At 41.0% G+C, this 17,292-nt stretch overlaps 1 protein-coding gene across 1 annotated transcript in view; it reads left to right on the top strand.

Moving 5' to 3' along the window:
• Nucleotides 1-12,451, top strand: part of COL4A5 (collagen type IV alpha 5 chain) — a 260,346-nt gene extending 247,895 nt beyond the window's left edge. The window contains exons 50-51 of the mRNA XM_089678281.1: nucleotides 5,235-5,407; nucleotides 11,235-12,451. Of these exons, the coding sequence (XP_089534407.1) occupies nucleotides 5,235-5,407; nucleotides 11,235-11,316 (255 nt within the window). The 3' untranslated portion in view covers nucleotides 11,317-12,451. The remainder of the gene's footprint in view (nucleotides 1-5,234; nucleotides 5,408-11,234) is intronic.
• Nucleotides 12,452-17,292: the final 4,841 nt, after the last annotated feature.

The raw sequence follows: 17,292 nt of genomic DNA, 5'->3' as shown, positions 1-17,292 counted from the left end.
TGGACAAGAACTTATATTATTGAACAGGTGAACAGCATAACAATAATAAATGTGTACACTGCAAATGCAATACAATCTAATACAAACGCATGTAACAAATATGATAAGATAACTCATTACAAAGAGAGAAAAGAGATGAGAATATGTATGCATGGCACACTAAAGATACAAGGGTGACGGTTAATCAAATCAAAGGTCCCCTGTACTCCTTAGAAGTGCACATTGTTGATCTGGCAGTGTGTGCCGCGGTAAATGTAGAATTGCCTGAGTATAGGGCTGCGACAAGACCTGTTATGAACTATTCACTCTTCACCTGGGATCAGGAACTTTTGGGGGTTGTTTAGGTTGAGGGGTTCTCAGTGGGGCCTGTGAGACCCCAATTATGCAACTGTTTGAGGCCATCCTTAGGCGCCAGGAATGGAACCAGCTGATTTTGGTACGTGACTAGAAGCTTTGTAGGGAAAGCCCAGCAGTATGTCATGTGCTTTTCCTGTAAGATTGAGGTGACTGGAGCAAATGACTTTTGTGCTTGGGCTGTGGCAGCAGATATATCGCCGAAAATAGAGACCGCAGTATAGGGTGTCGGAAAGGTGCTCACAAGTCTGGAAGCTCATAGTAATCTCTCTTTAATATGGAAAAAATGGATCCCGTACTAGAGTGTCTCTCGGGACATTATCCTGCAGATGTTTAGGTTTCTGGATTCTTGTGGTGATAGATTGGGAATAAAAGTGCAGAAAAGCTGCTGCAGGTATGGAATTAGTTAGCCGGGCTTAACTTATTCCGAGATACCCCTGAATTGTAGGTTATTCCGCCTAGAGAGGTCTTCAAGATCCGTACGTTTAAGCTGAATTTGGTGAATAGCAGTAGCCTGGTCATTCTGGGTATCTACAAGAGCATTGTGTACTTGGGCTACTTCACTTATTTGGTGTTCAAGAAAATCGGTGCGCTCCGATAAACACTCCAATCTGTGGCACATCTGTTGAAGGGAGACTCTTAGGTCTCTTTGCATGTCAGCCTGTAGTGAGAGCAGCATAGATTTTAAGGTACTTTCTGATGCTGGATTATCTGAGGCTGAGAAAGCTGCTAGGGAGTTAGAGAAGCTATCAGCCGTGTCTGTGGAAAGTGTGTCTGCCCAATGCTGCTTTTTAAATGCAGGAGATTTAGCTGCCGCAGCTCTCTCACCTCTATCCAGATGCTGCTGAGACAGGTTGGGGTCCCTCAGAGTGGCGTCCTCCACCTCACACAGGTTGTCAGGCTCTGTGTGAGGTTGTGTGGCCAGCGGAGCAGGAGAGCGGTTCTGCTGCTCGCCGCCATCTTGTGGGGAGGGGTGAGGCGGCTTCATAAAGAAGTCTTGCAGTCAGCACGATCCCATGTGCTTAGGCTTCTTTCTGGACATGTCCAGGGGGGTCCTAGAAGCTAGATCCTCTGGACAGGAGGTGTGAGCGGCAGGTACCGGCGCTTATTTTTGCTGTTGTGCCTTGATCTGCTGGAGAGCAGGGGAACTAGGGCACCATCACGGGCTGCGGCCAAACCACGCCCCCATGAAAGAGCCCCTTCTTTGGCTCGACTGAAATTTCATCCAAGTTTAAGGATATTATCACCATCATTATTAAAGCTGTATGCTCCTGTTTAGATTTAGAGCAGCCACAGTCTGCTCATCTCCCATCAATTTTTCAGTCAATTAAATCTTAGACCTGTTCTGAATGGTGACTGGCTTCCCCCTGAGAAGCTATTTGCTCATCCAAAATGTTTTGCTTAGTAATATGCTATCAAGGAGAGCTTTACACAAAATGGTCCTCCCTGTTGAAGTTAATTGTAAAGTTAGAGGCCATCTTTACAACCTGTTTTTCCTGACAGGCTCCACCAGGTGGCCTGTGGTTGTATTCATGGCTGTTTGCCAGACCCTTTATGTCTGGACTAAGTGCAAGGCCCAAGACCCTAGCTCCGTACTAATGGATCATTTTGTACTCCATCAACTAGAGCTCAGTACTGAGTGAATGGCTTGTTGGATACACACCACCAGATCTCTTGAATAAGCCTTCTTTCTGTCCAATAGGTGGAGGATCATTTGGCTCAACTTAACTCTTGTGCAAGAAACACCTAGAGCGTCTGCCTTTTGAAGGAAATGCCTGTTTGGTCTCTCCTTGGATAAGTACATTAAAGAGATGACAGGGGCATGAGTACTGTCTTCACCTTAAAAAAGAAGGTGCACGCTTCTGAGGGAGTTTACGAAAAGTTCCTTTCATCCCTCTATTTCTAAGTCTGGGACAAACTTTTGTTGGAAGACAAGGACTTCCAAGTCTGGCTCTAAGCACTCTTCCCAATGAAGGGGCGCCCCCACTTGTCAAAGTGGAAGTACATCTGTTAGCCTTTTTGGCTGTCTGGTTCCATTGAACCTCAGATGTCTGGGTCCAGAGCGTCATTTCCAGGGGCTTCAAACTGAAGATTTGGACTCTGCCTCCTACCTCTCAAAGTGGCAATTCTTCCCACAAAAACGGGTGGTTGCTGTTCAGTAGGTCCGCACACTGGGGGTAATTGACCCTGTCCCAAGCAAGGAATGCTTTCCTGGTGTATACCTGAACCTGTTTACAGTTTCTAAGCCAAATGGAGGAGTTCAGCCCATTCTGGATCTGAAAACTCTAAACTTGTTCTTGCAGGTTCAAATGTTGTGCATGGAATTGGCCATATCAGTAATTCCCTTCCTCCTTTCAGGTGATTCTCTGGATTCAGTAGGATGTTTATTGGCACATTCCTATCTTTCCTCATCAACTCTATCTGTATTTTGCAGCGCATTACAGATTTTTCATCCTACATTTGGCATATCTATGGCTCCCTTTGGGGACTCACCAAGATACTTGCCCCAGTCCTAGCTCTGCTCCATTCCCAGATAATACATGTGGGTTACCTGAACTGTCTCCCATTAAAAGATCAGTCATCCTTTCCTGTCAGCCAATGTTCTGCAGATAGTGCAGAGCTTTGGTTGGATCTTCAGCTCTCAGAAGTCGTTGCTGGGACTGATTCACCAATTATAGTACCTAGGCCTGACATCACATAAAGCCCGGTCCAAGATTTCCTGCTTTAGGGCAAACTTCCATCCCTCTTGTCTGGACACCTCAGTCTCAGGGTTGATCCTTGACGCATATTTCTATGCGGTTCTTAGTTGTTAGAATGTTGTAATTCAGTACAAATGGAGAAAGACTGGACTTTTATGGAACCAAATTATGTATAAAATTCACATTATTTGTTTAATTTGGATAAAAATGTAAATGTTTTTTAAGATCCCATGTTATAAAGACAAGGATTACTATAAATTTAATTTGTATTTTACAGCAATAACACCCTTTATTGAGTTCTTCCAGACTGTCACTGCTTAGTAAATATTTAATTCGTATCAGCAGGGGCTCTACAGCTTGATGGTATCCTCCGTTGTGGCAGTGCCATAAGCTCAGTTTCACTCCAGTCTGTTGCGTCATTCTGGCAGCATGGTACAAACAGACTCAGTCCTTGGGCTGCCTCTTGTGTCTGAGCTGCAAAAGCTAGACTCTTCTTGACATGAAAGATCTGCAACCTGTTTTTGTAGCCAGGGAAACCTTTTCCCCCAAAGACTTTCCCCCTGTCGAGCGTGGGAGGTGCAAGGTCCTTGGCTATCAGAGGATGCCTGGCTTCCCATGAACATCCTGGATCTCAAGCTGATTTAGTTGTTCCTGTATTGCTGGACCCATCAGTTGTAAGGTCACCCGTGAGGAATCCAGTCAGCCAATGCCACAACTGGGGCCCACATCAACTATCAAAGAGGCACCAGGAGCACCGCTCAAAAGAAAGTGGGATCAGTTGCATTTGATGTAGCCTCTCTGTCCCCCCAGCTTCTTATATGCTCCTCATGATTGAGATGGAGAGCATCCTGGTGATTCTCACTGCACTGAAATGGCCCAGGAGGATGCTGTATTCAGACATAATCAGACTCCTAGCAGACTCTCCGTGGGTCCTTCATAATCATCCAGACTGTCTGTCTCAAGGGCCAGTCTGCCATCCTGATTTTCAGTCACAGGATTTAAAGGCTTGGCTTATGAAGATCAGATCCTGAGGAAAAAAGGCTTATGAGATTCGTTCATCCCTACCCTCTTGAAAGTTAGGAAGATGACTTCTTAGAAGGTGCACCATCACACCTGGAAAGCCTATTTTGCGTGGCACAAAGCTAGGGCATACTCTAGTTAGGACGTACTCTGTTGGATGCATTCTGTTCTTTCTACAGTTTGATCTAGATCAGCATCTAGCCTTGAGTACCATCAGCATACATGCTGTTCAGAGACCATCGACCTCATTCACTTTCACTAGCTAATGCTCTTGTACAGGGCACACATCTCTCCTATTATAGAAATCTGTTTCTTGGAGTATAGTACAGGACACAGGCCCCCCCCTTTTCTCTTTGTATGATCTTCCTATTGCTTGACACAAAATTGAGGCTAGCTGAGAGGGGTTATATAGGGTGATGTCCCTGCAGCTTTCTCTTTTTACTAGTGTGTAGTCCTGAAAGTTTCTGAAGGTGCTGAAGGTTTAAGAATAACTTCCACTAACAATTGGGAACCAACTAAAGTGGCTTTCGATTATGTGATCACTATGGCAGCTTTTACATGGTGATCACATGAAGTATGTTAATAAACTAAACATTTGCTACCTCTAACTGTCATTGTTTTTCTATCTGTGTGTACATTATTTTTAAAACAATACAATTTTTAATTGTTTTTCTGTTTGTCGACCAATAATAAAAATAAAATAATTCCGAGGATTATTTGCTGTACAAAATAAAATCCTTATATGTCCTTAAAACAACGTAAATGTATTATTTAGGTAGGCAGATGAGTTGTCTTATATTGTCTAATTAACCGTTGCATACTGACACTGCTAAAATTGATCTGGGCATCTATGCACCAGTGACCTCTGGTCATGAAGGGTTAAAAGCCAGTTGAATCACAAACCCATATTAAATATTATTTAAAAACCACTCTAAAATCAAAATTAAACTGACTGAAAAATGTGGTATATACTCTGTATACTCTTTATGTTTTCATTATTGCTATTTTTGGTGGAATAAAGCCATCTATGTGTCTGTGGCCTAAAGGAAGGGCACGGCCTCTTACCATATCTATATCTTATCTGCATTTACTTGTACTGAATAAGTGTTAGTACAGTTATTTGTTAAATACTGAATTGTTTGTTGTTATTCCCTGTCCTAGCATACAAGTGCAGGTGCAGAAGGTTCAGGACAAGCTTTAGCATCTCCTGGATCATGTTTAGAGGAATTCCGTTCTGCTCCTTTCATTGAATGTCATGGCCGTGGTACTTGCAATTACTATGCCAACTCGTACAGTTTCTGGCTGGCTACTGTGGAAATTGCCGAAATGTTTAGGTATGTCAATTCCATTAATCCAATATTATAAATCACTGCGCCTAGGATTATCAACATATGTGCTTCAAAAACACAAAAAATACAATACCCTTGCTGCGGTTCCAAAGTGAATCAAAATAAATAAAAAAGGGGATAGCACTAGGTATCACAAAGCATAAAACAAAAACCAACAAAATGATATCCAAAGTGACTTCTTGTAAATAGGTCCTCTTAATTTCAAATGACATGCAAAATTATACAAATAGTGTCCAGTATGTTCCAAGTTAAATGAACTTCAGTGCTCTAAAAAGAGATAAAGACCACAAGCAGGGATCATAGCGCAACCAATTTATTAAAAACCGTCCCAGACATATAAGAGGGCATAATTTAAATTTTTTAGTGCCTAAATTTGGCACCCAGTGTATTCCAGCAATGATAAATATGTAAGTGAATCAATTAATGCAAACACAAAATATATTAAATATAAACAATAAAAATTACCAAAAAAATAAAATACTCTACAGGCTGCAAGCTATACGCTTCAAAGTGAATTCACACCACTTTCCAAAAATCTAAAGCGTGTAACGCAACCCAAATAAACGATAAAGTCCAATATATATCCACACCATGTGTAACTAGAGTGAAGTCCATATAACATAAAATTCAGTGCTCTTCCTGCTTCCACCACCAAATATCAGATGGCTACTCATCTCAAATACATGACCCCTGCATTACCAGTCAGGTCATAAAACGCTTTTTCGCTCTTGGGGCAGTTGACTTCTAAATGTGAATAGCAAGTATCTCTTCCCCGTTCACATGGAACACTCAATGGCAGGACTATATGTGTAGAAAGAGAATACAGAATCTAGTGCTCTCTGTATAAATCACAATTATTATTATTATTATACAGGATTTATATAGTGCCAACAGTTTGCTCAGTGTTTAACAACGTGAGAGCAAACAGTACAGTTACAATACAATTGAATACAGGAGGAATCAGAGGGCCCTGCTTGTTAGAGCTTACAATCTAAAAGGGGAGGGTGAAGTGATACCTGTGGGGGATGAGCTGATGGAGAAAATACATGTATAGTTGTTAGGTGGAGGCAGGATAGGCTTCTTTGAAGAGAAAAGTTATCAGGGATCGCCTAAAAGTGGACAGAGTAAGAGATAGTCGGACAGATTGGGGTAGGGAATTCCATAGGATGGGAGAGGCTCGGGAGAAGTCCTGCAGGTGAGCATGGAAGGAGGTGACAAGGGAACTAGAGAGCAGGAGGTCTTGGGAGGAATGAAGAGAGCGATTTGGTTGGTATTTTGAGAGTAGTATAGTAATGTAGCTGGGGGCCGAGTTGTGGATGGCTTTGTAAGTTGTTGTTAGTACCTTGAATTTAATTTGTTGGATGAGTGGCAGCCGGTGAAGGTATTGGCAGAGAGGGGTCGCAGACTCTGCACGGTTGATAAGGTGGATGAGCCTGGCAGCAGTATTCATGATGGACTGGAGGGGGGATAGACAATGTAAAGGTAAGCCAATGACAAGGGAGTTGCAATAGATGGAGCGAGAGATAATCTGGGAGTGAAGTAAGAGCTTTGTGGTGTCATTGGCTAGGAAGAGGTGTATTTTGGAGATGTAGAGGTTGAAACGGCAAGCTTTGGAAAATGATTGCATGTGGGGCGGAGTTCAGAGTCCAGGATTACACCTAGCACCGTGGCATGCGGGGACGGGTAGATGGTTGTGGCATTGATCTTGACAGAGAAGTCAGGGGAAGGGGTATGACATCCAGACTGATATGTCAGTCAGCAAGTTAGTGATGCGTGAGGAAACTGATGTTGTGAGCTGAGGGGTAGAGAGATAGATTTGGGTGTCGTCAGCATAGAAATGATATTGAAAGCCATGGGGGGCTATCAGCTGACCCAGGGAGGAGGTGTAGATCGAGAATAGGAGAGATCCAAGCACAGAACCTTGGGGAACCCCAATGGAGAAAGGAGGTGGAGAGGAGGCAGTAGAATTGTAAGTGACATTGAAGGTGCGGTGGGATAGGTAGGATGAGAATCAATGAAGAGTACAGTCATGGATACTAAGGGAGTAAAGTTTTGAGAGGAGAAGGGGGTGGTCAACTGTATGAAGGGCAGCAGAAAAGATCCAAAAGTAGGAGAACAAAATAGTGTTGATTGGTTTTTGCTGTTAGTAAATAATTTTTGAGTTTTAGGAGAGCAGTTTCTGTGGAGTGTTGAGGGCAAAATCCAGACTGAAGGGAATCAAGAAGGTTATTCCTAATGAAGTGGTCACTCAGTTGGTTGCAGACCAGGCATTCAAGGAGTTTGGAGGAAAAGGGGAGCAAGGAGATGGGGCGAAGGTTGTTTGGTGGGGTCCAAGAAAGGTTTTTAAGTATGAGGGTGACTAATGCATGTTGTAGAGTGTTGGGGAAGGTGGCAGAAGAGAAGGAGAGACTGAAGATGTGAGTTAGAGAGTGTAGAATAGAGCCAGTGGGTGACCACAGTATTTGAGAGGGAATAGGGTCCAGGGGACAAGTGGTTAGGTGGACATTAGAAAAAGTTTATCAACCTCATCTGTAATAGCAGGGTTGAATAAGGGTAGTGTTGAGTGTACCTGTGGACATGGAGTGTTAAGTGAGAAAGTTATCTGCAGAGTGGAGATTTCATCAGAAATTGTATTGATTTTATTTTTGAAGTGATTGGCAATCTGCTGGGCAGTGAGTGAGTTAGTGGGCGGAGGCAGTGGAGGATGAAGTAGAGAGTTAAAGGGAGAGAAGAGTTAACGGGGTATAGATGAGAAGGTGTTAATGAGAGTGCTAAACTAGGTCTGCTTGGCAGTGTGGAGGTAAGAATTGTATTTTTGTATTTGTAATTTACTAAAATCACAATTACAGTGTATGGCACTGAAACCAGTGCAAGCTGGGATCACATATCACACACACCAGCAACACACTCATTGGCTCACTGGCTGTGATTGACAGTAACAGGAGCTTATCATGGACATATAAATGACCAAAGTGTTAAGGGGCCATCAAAATATGTTGAAACACCTAAGAAAGTTCAAGCACCTACATATCTGCTTTATGTTTTTGGTATTTTACTGGCAAGTTCCTTGCTGGATTTCCTGGGGCACTTTTGCATGCCTTTACTGCTGCAGCAGAGGAAGTCTCACGTATGTTAGACTAATGCATGATATAAATTAACACAAAAAGCTATCATGGAAAGTAAGATGCCCTTGTATTTTCTGCAGCAGGTGAGAGGACTAGGGAATTTCTCCACTGGCATCCACTAGAAAATAAGTCACGTGATTTTACCTGTCATTAACAAAAAAAAGGAAAATTTCATAATCCTTTAAAATACATTCATTGTATTTTCTGTATGTTGATAGGGGTCTGTTTATAACTTTTTTCACCTCATCTAAAATTTACACAACTTTCACCCAAGATTCATACATCTTCACCTAAGATTACATTTGAAAAATGTGAACCTTCGGTGACGTTGACAAATAGACAACCTAAAAAGTTGTATTAAACCCAAACACAAAAATGTTACTGTATATTTTGCAGCTAACCAATATTTAAATCTGGTGTCTGTAGTTTTCATTTTTTAGACTTTTTTCCTGTATTTTCACTAGTAATCTGGCCAGTGACACCGTTCCTGCCTTAGAGTGTTGTGGGAACTCGCTTCAAATGGTAGAGCTTTTTTAAAGCACACAACAACTTGCTTTCTTTTTAAGGGACGTTTTAGCCCACTTTTATTTAAAGAAAAAGTTCCATAAAGGTTCCCACGCAGGGGTATCCACCATCAAACAAATATTCAGCCTCTTGGCTTGTACATACAATTTTCCTCTGGCCTTCCACTTCAGGCTTACGTTTGTCTCCTGCAGACTCTTTCCAAAATGGCTTTTTTGCACACAGCTAGTCTGGCTTCCACCTCTCCTAGGTGAAGCCCTCCTGACTCCAAGGCAGTGACCTCCTGTCTGCCAGGGTGGAGCCCTCCTGACTCCTGTCTGCTGGGGTGGAGCCCAGAATCATGGTTTGGGCCTCTACAAAAAGGCCTGCACACCAGTGCGCTGGCTGCTCTCAAAACCTGGACCCAGGATTGGAGATTTCATCCCTCCCATATCTCTTAGAAATCTCTAGACAACAGGACCCAAAACAGGCTTTACAAACCAAAGAGGAAACTGATAAACCAGTTTCCTCTGCATTACGAGAACTGCCTGGAGCCCCTCAACCTGTATAGTCGAGAATCCTGGGTCACCACCGTGATTTCCACCGTGGCAGGATACCGCAGTGCCACAGTGTCTACACTCTGGATGGAGGAACAACAGAGATGCCTTTGGACAAATGTTCTGGGAATAGGGCAGTGTTAGATGCACCAGAAAATTTAGATGGACTTAACTGAAATTAAACCCAAACTCTAGCTAACACTTTTTAAGCAGTTACAGCAACACTTTTTCCCCTTTTGGAATGAAGATTTCTATAAAAATAAATAAAGCTGACCATTGTAAGCATCCCATTTAGTGTTAAATGGTTTGTCTCAATAGAGTAACTGCAACTTTTGCTGGACAGCTTGACCTGTTAAATGAAGTTGAAAAATAACAGGCGTACTGGCAGGATCGACAGATGAAAATAAAGAAAAAGATCAGGGGTCTCCAAACTTTATAAACAAAGGGCCAGTTTACTGTCCTTCAGACTTTAGGGGGCCAGACTGTGGCCAGTGGGAGAAGAAAATGTCCTGACATCAGTGGGAGTAAACAATGCCTCATCAGTGGTATTAACGGGAGATATAGTGCCCCATCACTGCTGTCAGTGGGAGGTATAGTGCCCCATCATTAGTGTCAGTAGGAGAAATAGTGCCCTATCATTGGTGTCAGTAGGAGGAATAATGCCCCATTAGTGTTGTCAGTGGAAACAATAGTGCCCCATCATTGGTGTCAGTTGGAGGAATAATGCCCAATTATTGGTGTCAGTGGAAGGAATAGTGCCCCATTGTTTGTGTCAGTGGCAGGAACTATGCCCCACTGTTGCTGGTGGCGGGGGGAATAATGCCCCAAGGGCCAGATAAAAGCAAGCACAGGGCCACATCCGGTCCCCGGGCCACCGTTTGGAGACCACTGCCTTAGATATCACACTGCAGATGTACAACTATGAGACTTTAGACACAGGCATGCCTAGGGATGTGCACTGCTATTTTTCAGGAGGAATTCAAGAAAAGGGTACTTATTTAGGGGTACTTCTTAGGTACAATTAAAATTTCTAGCTGTTCCCTATGGAATAGTAAGTATTCACTTTTTGAGTTCAGGTCCACTTTAAAAATTACACTTATCATTCTGGCATTTATAACCACAAGCAAATAAAGTTAATTTAGCAATGCCAGAGTACTAGAACAAACCTTTTGACAAGTTTAGTGTAACATTGCTGGGAAACTCCTCCTAGAACATCTGAGAGTTAATTTCTTGGTCTTCCTATGGACTAGTTCCAATTGAAAATAAATGAATGTGTTCCTCCAGGAGTTTTCCAGGGATGTTTTGTTTTAGCCAACATTACCTCGTCTTTGAGCAAAAACACATTTCTCTGAGAAAGCTTGTTGCTTCTGCTTGAACTCATGACTTGTTATGTTGATTGTGACCGCATAATGCATGATTATAAATTGAGGGACATTGGATGAATGACAAAATACACACCTCACCCACAAACCTCATAAGTGTCTTTTGGGATAAACAGATAGAAAATATTGATAATATGCAGTCTAATCAGTTGACGAATATTTGTATAAGTGCTCTAATGCAGCAGTGATAAGAAGTCTTAAAATACAAAATGTGTTTAATTGAAATTTTCCCCCCTCCCATTTCCAGTAAACCTCAGTCTGAAACACTTAAAGCTGGCGACTTGAGAACACGCGTCAGTCGATGCCAAGTATGTATGAAGAGGACGTAACGTTTTGGAGAACTGGCTACCTGTGCAAGAAAGCTTAGGTCGGAATTGTCCTCTGTGACAATGGTGCTACTGAGTAGATAAAGTAAGAACCAGATACTGTTTTAAATAAATTCAAATGTACCTCACCAAAGTGCCATATTGAGGATTGTCTGGTGCATTTTGATGAACGGACTGAGAAAAAGATTAACCTCTGCTGAGAGAGAAACCTGAGTTTTCACAAAGGATCACATGAAGTTTTTTTCCCAGTACCATAATGGCACTTTTTTAATCAGCTACACGAAGAAACGCACTGAGTATGTTTAAAATAACGAGGCTGCAGTTTTGGAAAACATTTTTTCATGGTGCTACTAACCCTTCCATACCCTGGGTTTCAAAATATAAAAAATGCTAAGCTTATTTTTCTTTGTAAGTAATGAAATGTGTATATTGTGTAAAACACTTTTTTTTTTTAGTTTGTCAATGAAATAATTAAGGAAAATACAAGTATAAAATCATGTTTCACAATGTCACAAATTTGTATAAACCATCTTAGTAATTCAGCAGTATTTGTAAGAATTATAACTTTCTAACTCTTATATGAGAATACTACTGATTTTATAGCTTGCATTTTCCCCCCTTGTTCAATTGGATTGTTGGCAATGTATGATAAGTATGTCTGTGGCCATGCCTATTTTATTGTTTATACTGTCGCTGTGCAATTCCGTTTATTTGGGTATTTTTTTTTTAACGTTTTGTTTTTGTACACTGAACACAAAATATAACTAGCCATATTCTTTATAGCATTAAATAAGACAGACACAAAGAAGACATGCTTAATATGTTAGTTTAAGTGTCAGAAGCAGCCTTTTCAGGAATCACCAAAGTATTTACATCTATAAAAAAAAAGCGTTGTCATGTATCTTGAATCTAGCGTGAATGAAATAAAGAGAGATTGGCTATATCAGTATTTTACTTCTGGTCTTCTTGTGAGAAGGATTTAAAGCATTTCACTTCAAGGATATATAGGACTATTCAAATTTTTATTTTCAACAGTGTATACACTATTTTGTATAGATCAGCTATGTTTAATAAAGATTATTTTTGAGCTTATATGTTATGTGACACAATAAAGATTTTGTTACATAGTATGGATAAACATTTGAACTGTTTTTTTAAAATGTCTAGCTTTTATTCAGCTGAGTTTGTGCCAATAACCTTTGTAAGCTTGCAAATATAACAGAACTGTTATTTCCATGAGATGATATATATTTTGCAACGTCTACTTGACTATATCCAAATGGGAAATGTTTAAAGTAGGTTTGAACTCAATCATTCAATCTTTGAAGTGACTTTCACTAAATAAAAATGAAAAGAAAAAAAAATATATATATATATATAAAAAAAACTTCCAGGAAAAGATCCAAAATCTCAAGCATCCAACATACTTGTACCCTCAACTGTGCAATGTGGTTCCATCTTCTGGCCACTATTTCAATGCTTTGTCTGTGGGACAGGTAAATATCAACCACTTCACATCTCACTCCCCCTGTAGACCAGAGGAATTTTAATATTTCTGCCATGGACTTGTTTATTCAGGAAAACTCTTGTCATTACTTTATTTATTTTATTTCAGGTACTTATATAGCGCCGTCAATTTACGCAGTGCTTTATATATATATATATATATTGTACATTCACATCAGTCCCTATCCCTCAAAGGTCGTACAATCTAAGGTCCCTAACTTGCATTCATACATACACATACTAGGGACAATTTAGATAGGAGCTAATTACTTAAGATAGCAAAGTAATACATAGCTTGCTTTTTTGTTTTTTAAATACAAACAAGGCATCATTTTCATGATATTGTCTTGAAAAAATATTTGTAATAATATTGCAATCCTTAGACAAAAAAGTAACAATGCTACTAGAATTTAAAAAAATTGTGTTACTGTAGATAAAAAGTAACATTTTATTCTAAAATTTGTTTAAAATGACACTAAAATTATGATTATGGCACAAAGAATGTTTAACTGTGAGAAAAAAATCAGCAAAATAAAAAAAGCTTGAACATTAATGGTTAATAAAATACAAATAAAACAAAAAAATCAGCAGAAAAATAACAGTTGAAGGGAAAGAATGTCTTGCTAAATTATTTTTTTACATACAAGCAAAATACAGTACTGTGCAAAAGTTATAGGCAGTTGTGAAAAAATGCTGTAAATGAAGGATGCTTTCAAAAATATATATTTTATTTGTTTTTTTAGAAGTTTACAAAATTCAAAGTGAGTGAACAAAAGAAAAATCTCAATCAAATCAATACTTGGTGAGACTACGCTTTTTACTTGAAACAGCATCAATTCTTCAAGATACACACACAGTGCTTATGCACACAGTTTTTGAAGGAGCTTGGCAGGTATGTTGTTCCAAACATCTTGGAGAACTAACCACAGATCTTCTGTGGATGTAGGCTGCCTCAAATCTTCTGTCTCTTCAAGTAATCCCAGACAGACTCAATGATGTTGAGATCAGGACTCTGTGGGGGCTAAACCATCACTTCCAAGACTCCTTGTTCCTTAAGCTGAAGGTAGTTGGCTGTATGTTTGGGGTTGTTGTCCTATTGCAGAATGAATTCGGGGCCAATCACACACCTCCCTGATAGTATAGCATGATGGATAAATATCTGCATGTATTTCTCATTGAGGACACCATTGATCGGGCAACATTGAAGACCTTAGATGCAGTGGTCAGACAAGAAAACCTAATGCAGCAGTTGAAAGACACATCTTGCTTACTTCCCTTAAACATCAGAAGATGTCCAGTAATGCCATCAGCACAGAACTGGCAGAAACCATTGGGACACAGGTATCCCCATCTACTGTCTGGAGAAGTCTGGCCAGAAGTGGTCTTCATGAAAGAATTGCAGTCAAAAAACTATACCACCAATGTGGAAACAAGGCTAAGTGACTCAACTATGCACAAAATCATAGGAACTGACAGCAAGTGCTCTGCATTGATGAGTTGAAATTTGAAATATTTGGCTGTAGCAGGAGGCAGTTTGTTCAAGAAGGGCTGGAGGGCGGTACAATAATGAGTGTCTGCAGGCAACAGTGAAACATAGTGGAGGTTCTATGCAAGGTTGAGGCTGCATTTCTGTCATGACATACAATCAGGGAGACATGGGATTGCCCCAAATTTATTCAGCAGCAGTACAACAACCCCAACATACAGCCAATGTCATTAAGAACTATCTTCAGCGAACAGAAGAACAAGGAGTCCTGGAAGTTATGGTTTGGCCTCTACAGAGCCCTGATCTCAACATCTTTGAGTCTGTCTGAGATTACATGAAGAGACAAAAGGATTCGAGGCAGCCTACATCCACAGATCTGTGGTTAGTTCTCCAAGATGTCTAGGACAACCTACCCGAGTTCCGTTAAAAAGTGTGTGCGTAAGCACTGTTAGTACCTAGAAGAATTGACACTGGTTTAAAGCCGAAGAGTAATCACCTCAAATATTGATTCGATTTGCATTTCTTTTCTGTTCATTTACTTTCCATTTTCTTCATTGATAAAAAGAAACTATTAAGGGCCCTTTCACATGGGTGGAATGATTGGGTCCACCTATCCGTTTTTTCAGGCAGACCCGATTGGGACATCCATTGTTCTCTGTGGGGAGGTGGATGTAAATGGACATGTGTCTGTTTGCACCCACCTGCATCTAATTTGTTAAGAACAGACAGAAGGGGATTCATTCCCCATCCGTCTAGAGGATTGAATGACAGTCAAATGTAAATGGACAGACAGTCCGTGTACATCTGACCTCCCCATACAGAACAGCGAGCTGTGTCTGTGTCCGTTCTGCACAAGTGGAGCAGAGACAGACCTGTCATCCACCTGCTCAGTGGGGATCAGCGGACAGATCCCCTGCTGAGCAGGTGCATCTGCTTGGCGGAGTCTGCCTGTGTGAAAGGGCCCTAACACTCCTATTTCTGAAAGCATTCTTAATTTACAGAATTTTTTCACAATTGCCTTTAACACAGTACTTTGTATATTTAGAATTTACCTTAAAATAGGTTATCAGTGGTAAGATAAAAACAAAAAGTCCAAAATACATATACACATTTGGGATTCTGACCAATAATTTCAGTAAATGAAGATGTGTTGTCAGTCATGTATAATCTTTGCCAAAATGTTTTGGTCAACTGGTTGATCACAATTAGAACATCGCTTTCTATTTACTGTACTTACTGCAATGAAACCTTACAGATCTTATTTTACATTCCTTTCTTTAACAAAATGGTTTGACTGACTGGCCCACTGCAAACAAATGAAGAAAAAATATTTTATGTAAACCTATTAATGTTAAATTCTATTCATTGCTGGAACTTTGCAGAGCTTTGCTCATAAAGGATTGGGTGCTGTCATATTTTGTGTATAAAACATGTTTTATGTGGCTTAAATTTAAAGTTTTATACAGGGCTGGCTTTAACAAAAAGTGCAGCTACCCCAGGCCCAGTTCTTGTAGGGCCCAAAGCAACTCCCCCTTGAGCCTGCGCTGCTTGCAAATTGGGGGGCCCCATCATGGAGCGTTGGTGACTGTGACCAGGTACATGGAAGGCAGGGAGCTGCGCTGTGCTGTACCTTCATTCCCCAGCCAACAAGGAGAGGGCCCCATGCAGCCTGTATGCTCAGGACTTGGGAGGCCACGGGATAGGAGCTGAAATTGGAAGTGAGAGCAGCAGGTGGCAGCACGGAGAGCCTGCGGATGGTAAGCCCGGCTGGCCGGGAGTTCAGGACCAATTAGGTGACGATTCTTCTCCCCATAGCGCAAAAATATATCCAAAAGCGCTGTTGGACTTACTGCACTTGGCTTGGCTTAGTGTTTCTCACATGCGATTATCCTCCATAAAAAAGATTATATTGCATTAAATAAACCTGCTTGGAGATGTACCGAAAGCCAAATTTCTGGACTTGTGGATTTTATCAGCAAAAACTTCTTTTTCTTACACATCTCCAAGTGGGTTTTCTGTAATGCATGAGGACAATCTCATGTAAGAAACACTAAGCCAAGTGCAGTAAGTCCTAAGATCTTTTGGATATATTTTGGCTTTGACTTCTACCCATCTCTGCAGGTTGTTCGCCCTCAACAGCTACGAACAATTACTTGGTCTTTTGGAGTCCTGAAATATTGATTCATTATTACAGAACTTTTTCTTTTAATGGTTATATCTTTCCTCATATAGACTGCCTGTGGACTGTTCCTAAACCCTGACCTGACCTGTGGCTGTTGTTCTGTTCATCAATTAGAGCATGGGCCACTCATGGTACTGGCTCATCTTCCACACATAGTGAAACACAACACTGCTTTATTGGCTTCTTTAAATCGATATCATTTTTTAAGAATAAAAAAACTGGTCCCCTTGCAGGTTAAGTCCCAATGTACTAGTATGCACTGCATCCTAGCAGATTATGACAGACAGACTTGCCTGCAAACAAAGCCCTTCAGAGCTGTGCTGGCACAGCTCCCCTTGGTCCTTAGCACATCCCTATTCTCCCAGTCTTCGTTTCAGCTTCTCTATCTTCAGCCACTTGAATGGCTGGGCTGCAGTGATGTCAAATCTGTGCATGTGCATGTGAGTCACATTGCTGCGAGACACAGCAGCCCGTAAAAATGTGAGCTGAGCTGCGCATGCGCGGCTCAGATCACATTATTGTTGAGAGGCAGGGGGGACATTTATTTATTAAAGTTTTTTTGAGATAAGTCTGTGTGTTTGTTTTTTGGGATGTTGGGGTGGAGAGCAAAATTGCATGGGGGTGGGGGGTGCAAGAAAATGTTTGCTCAGGGTCCAATCAATATTAAAGACGGCCCTGGTTTTATATACAAAACTGGTACAGAGGTTTGTATGCACTAATTAGCCTAGTTTTTTTTTCACAGACACCAAAGGATCTAATGTAGAAATTGTGCCGAAAACAATTTCCAGAAGAGGGCACCATTGTT

Source organism: Staurois parvus, unplaced genomic scaffold (assembly GCF_062004578.1).
Source record: "Staurois parvus isolate SC_StPar_1 unplaced genomic scaffold, SC_StPar_1.0 ptg000202l, whole genome shotgun sequence".
NCBI classification, from domain to species: Eukaryota; Metazoa; Chordata; class Amphibia; order Anura; family Ranidae; genus Staurois; species Staurois parvus.
This window is presented reverse-complemented; position numbering and strand designations above follow the sequence as displayed.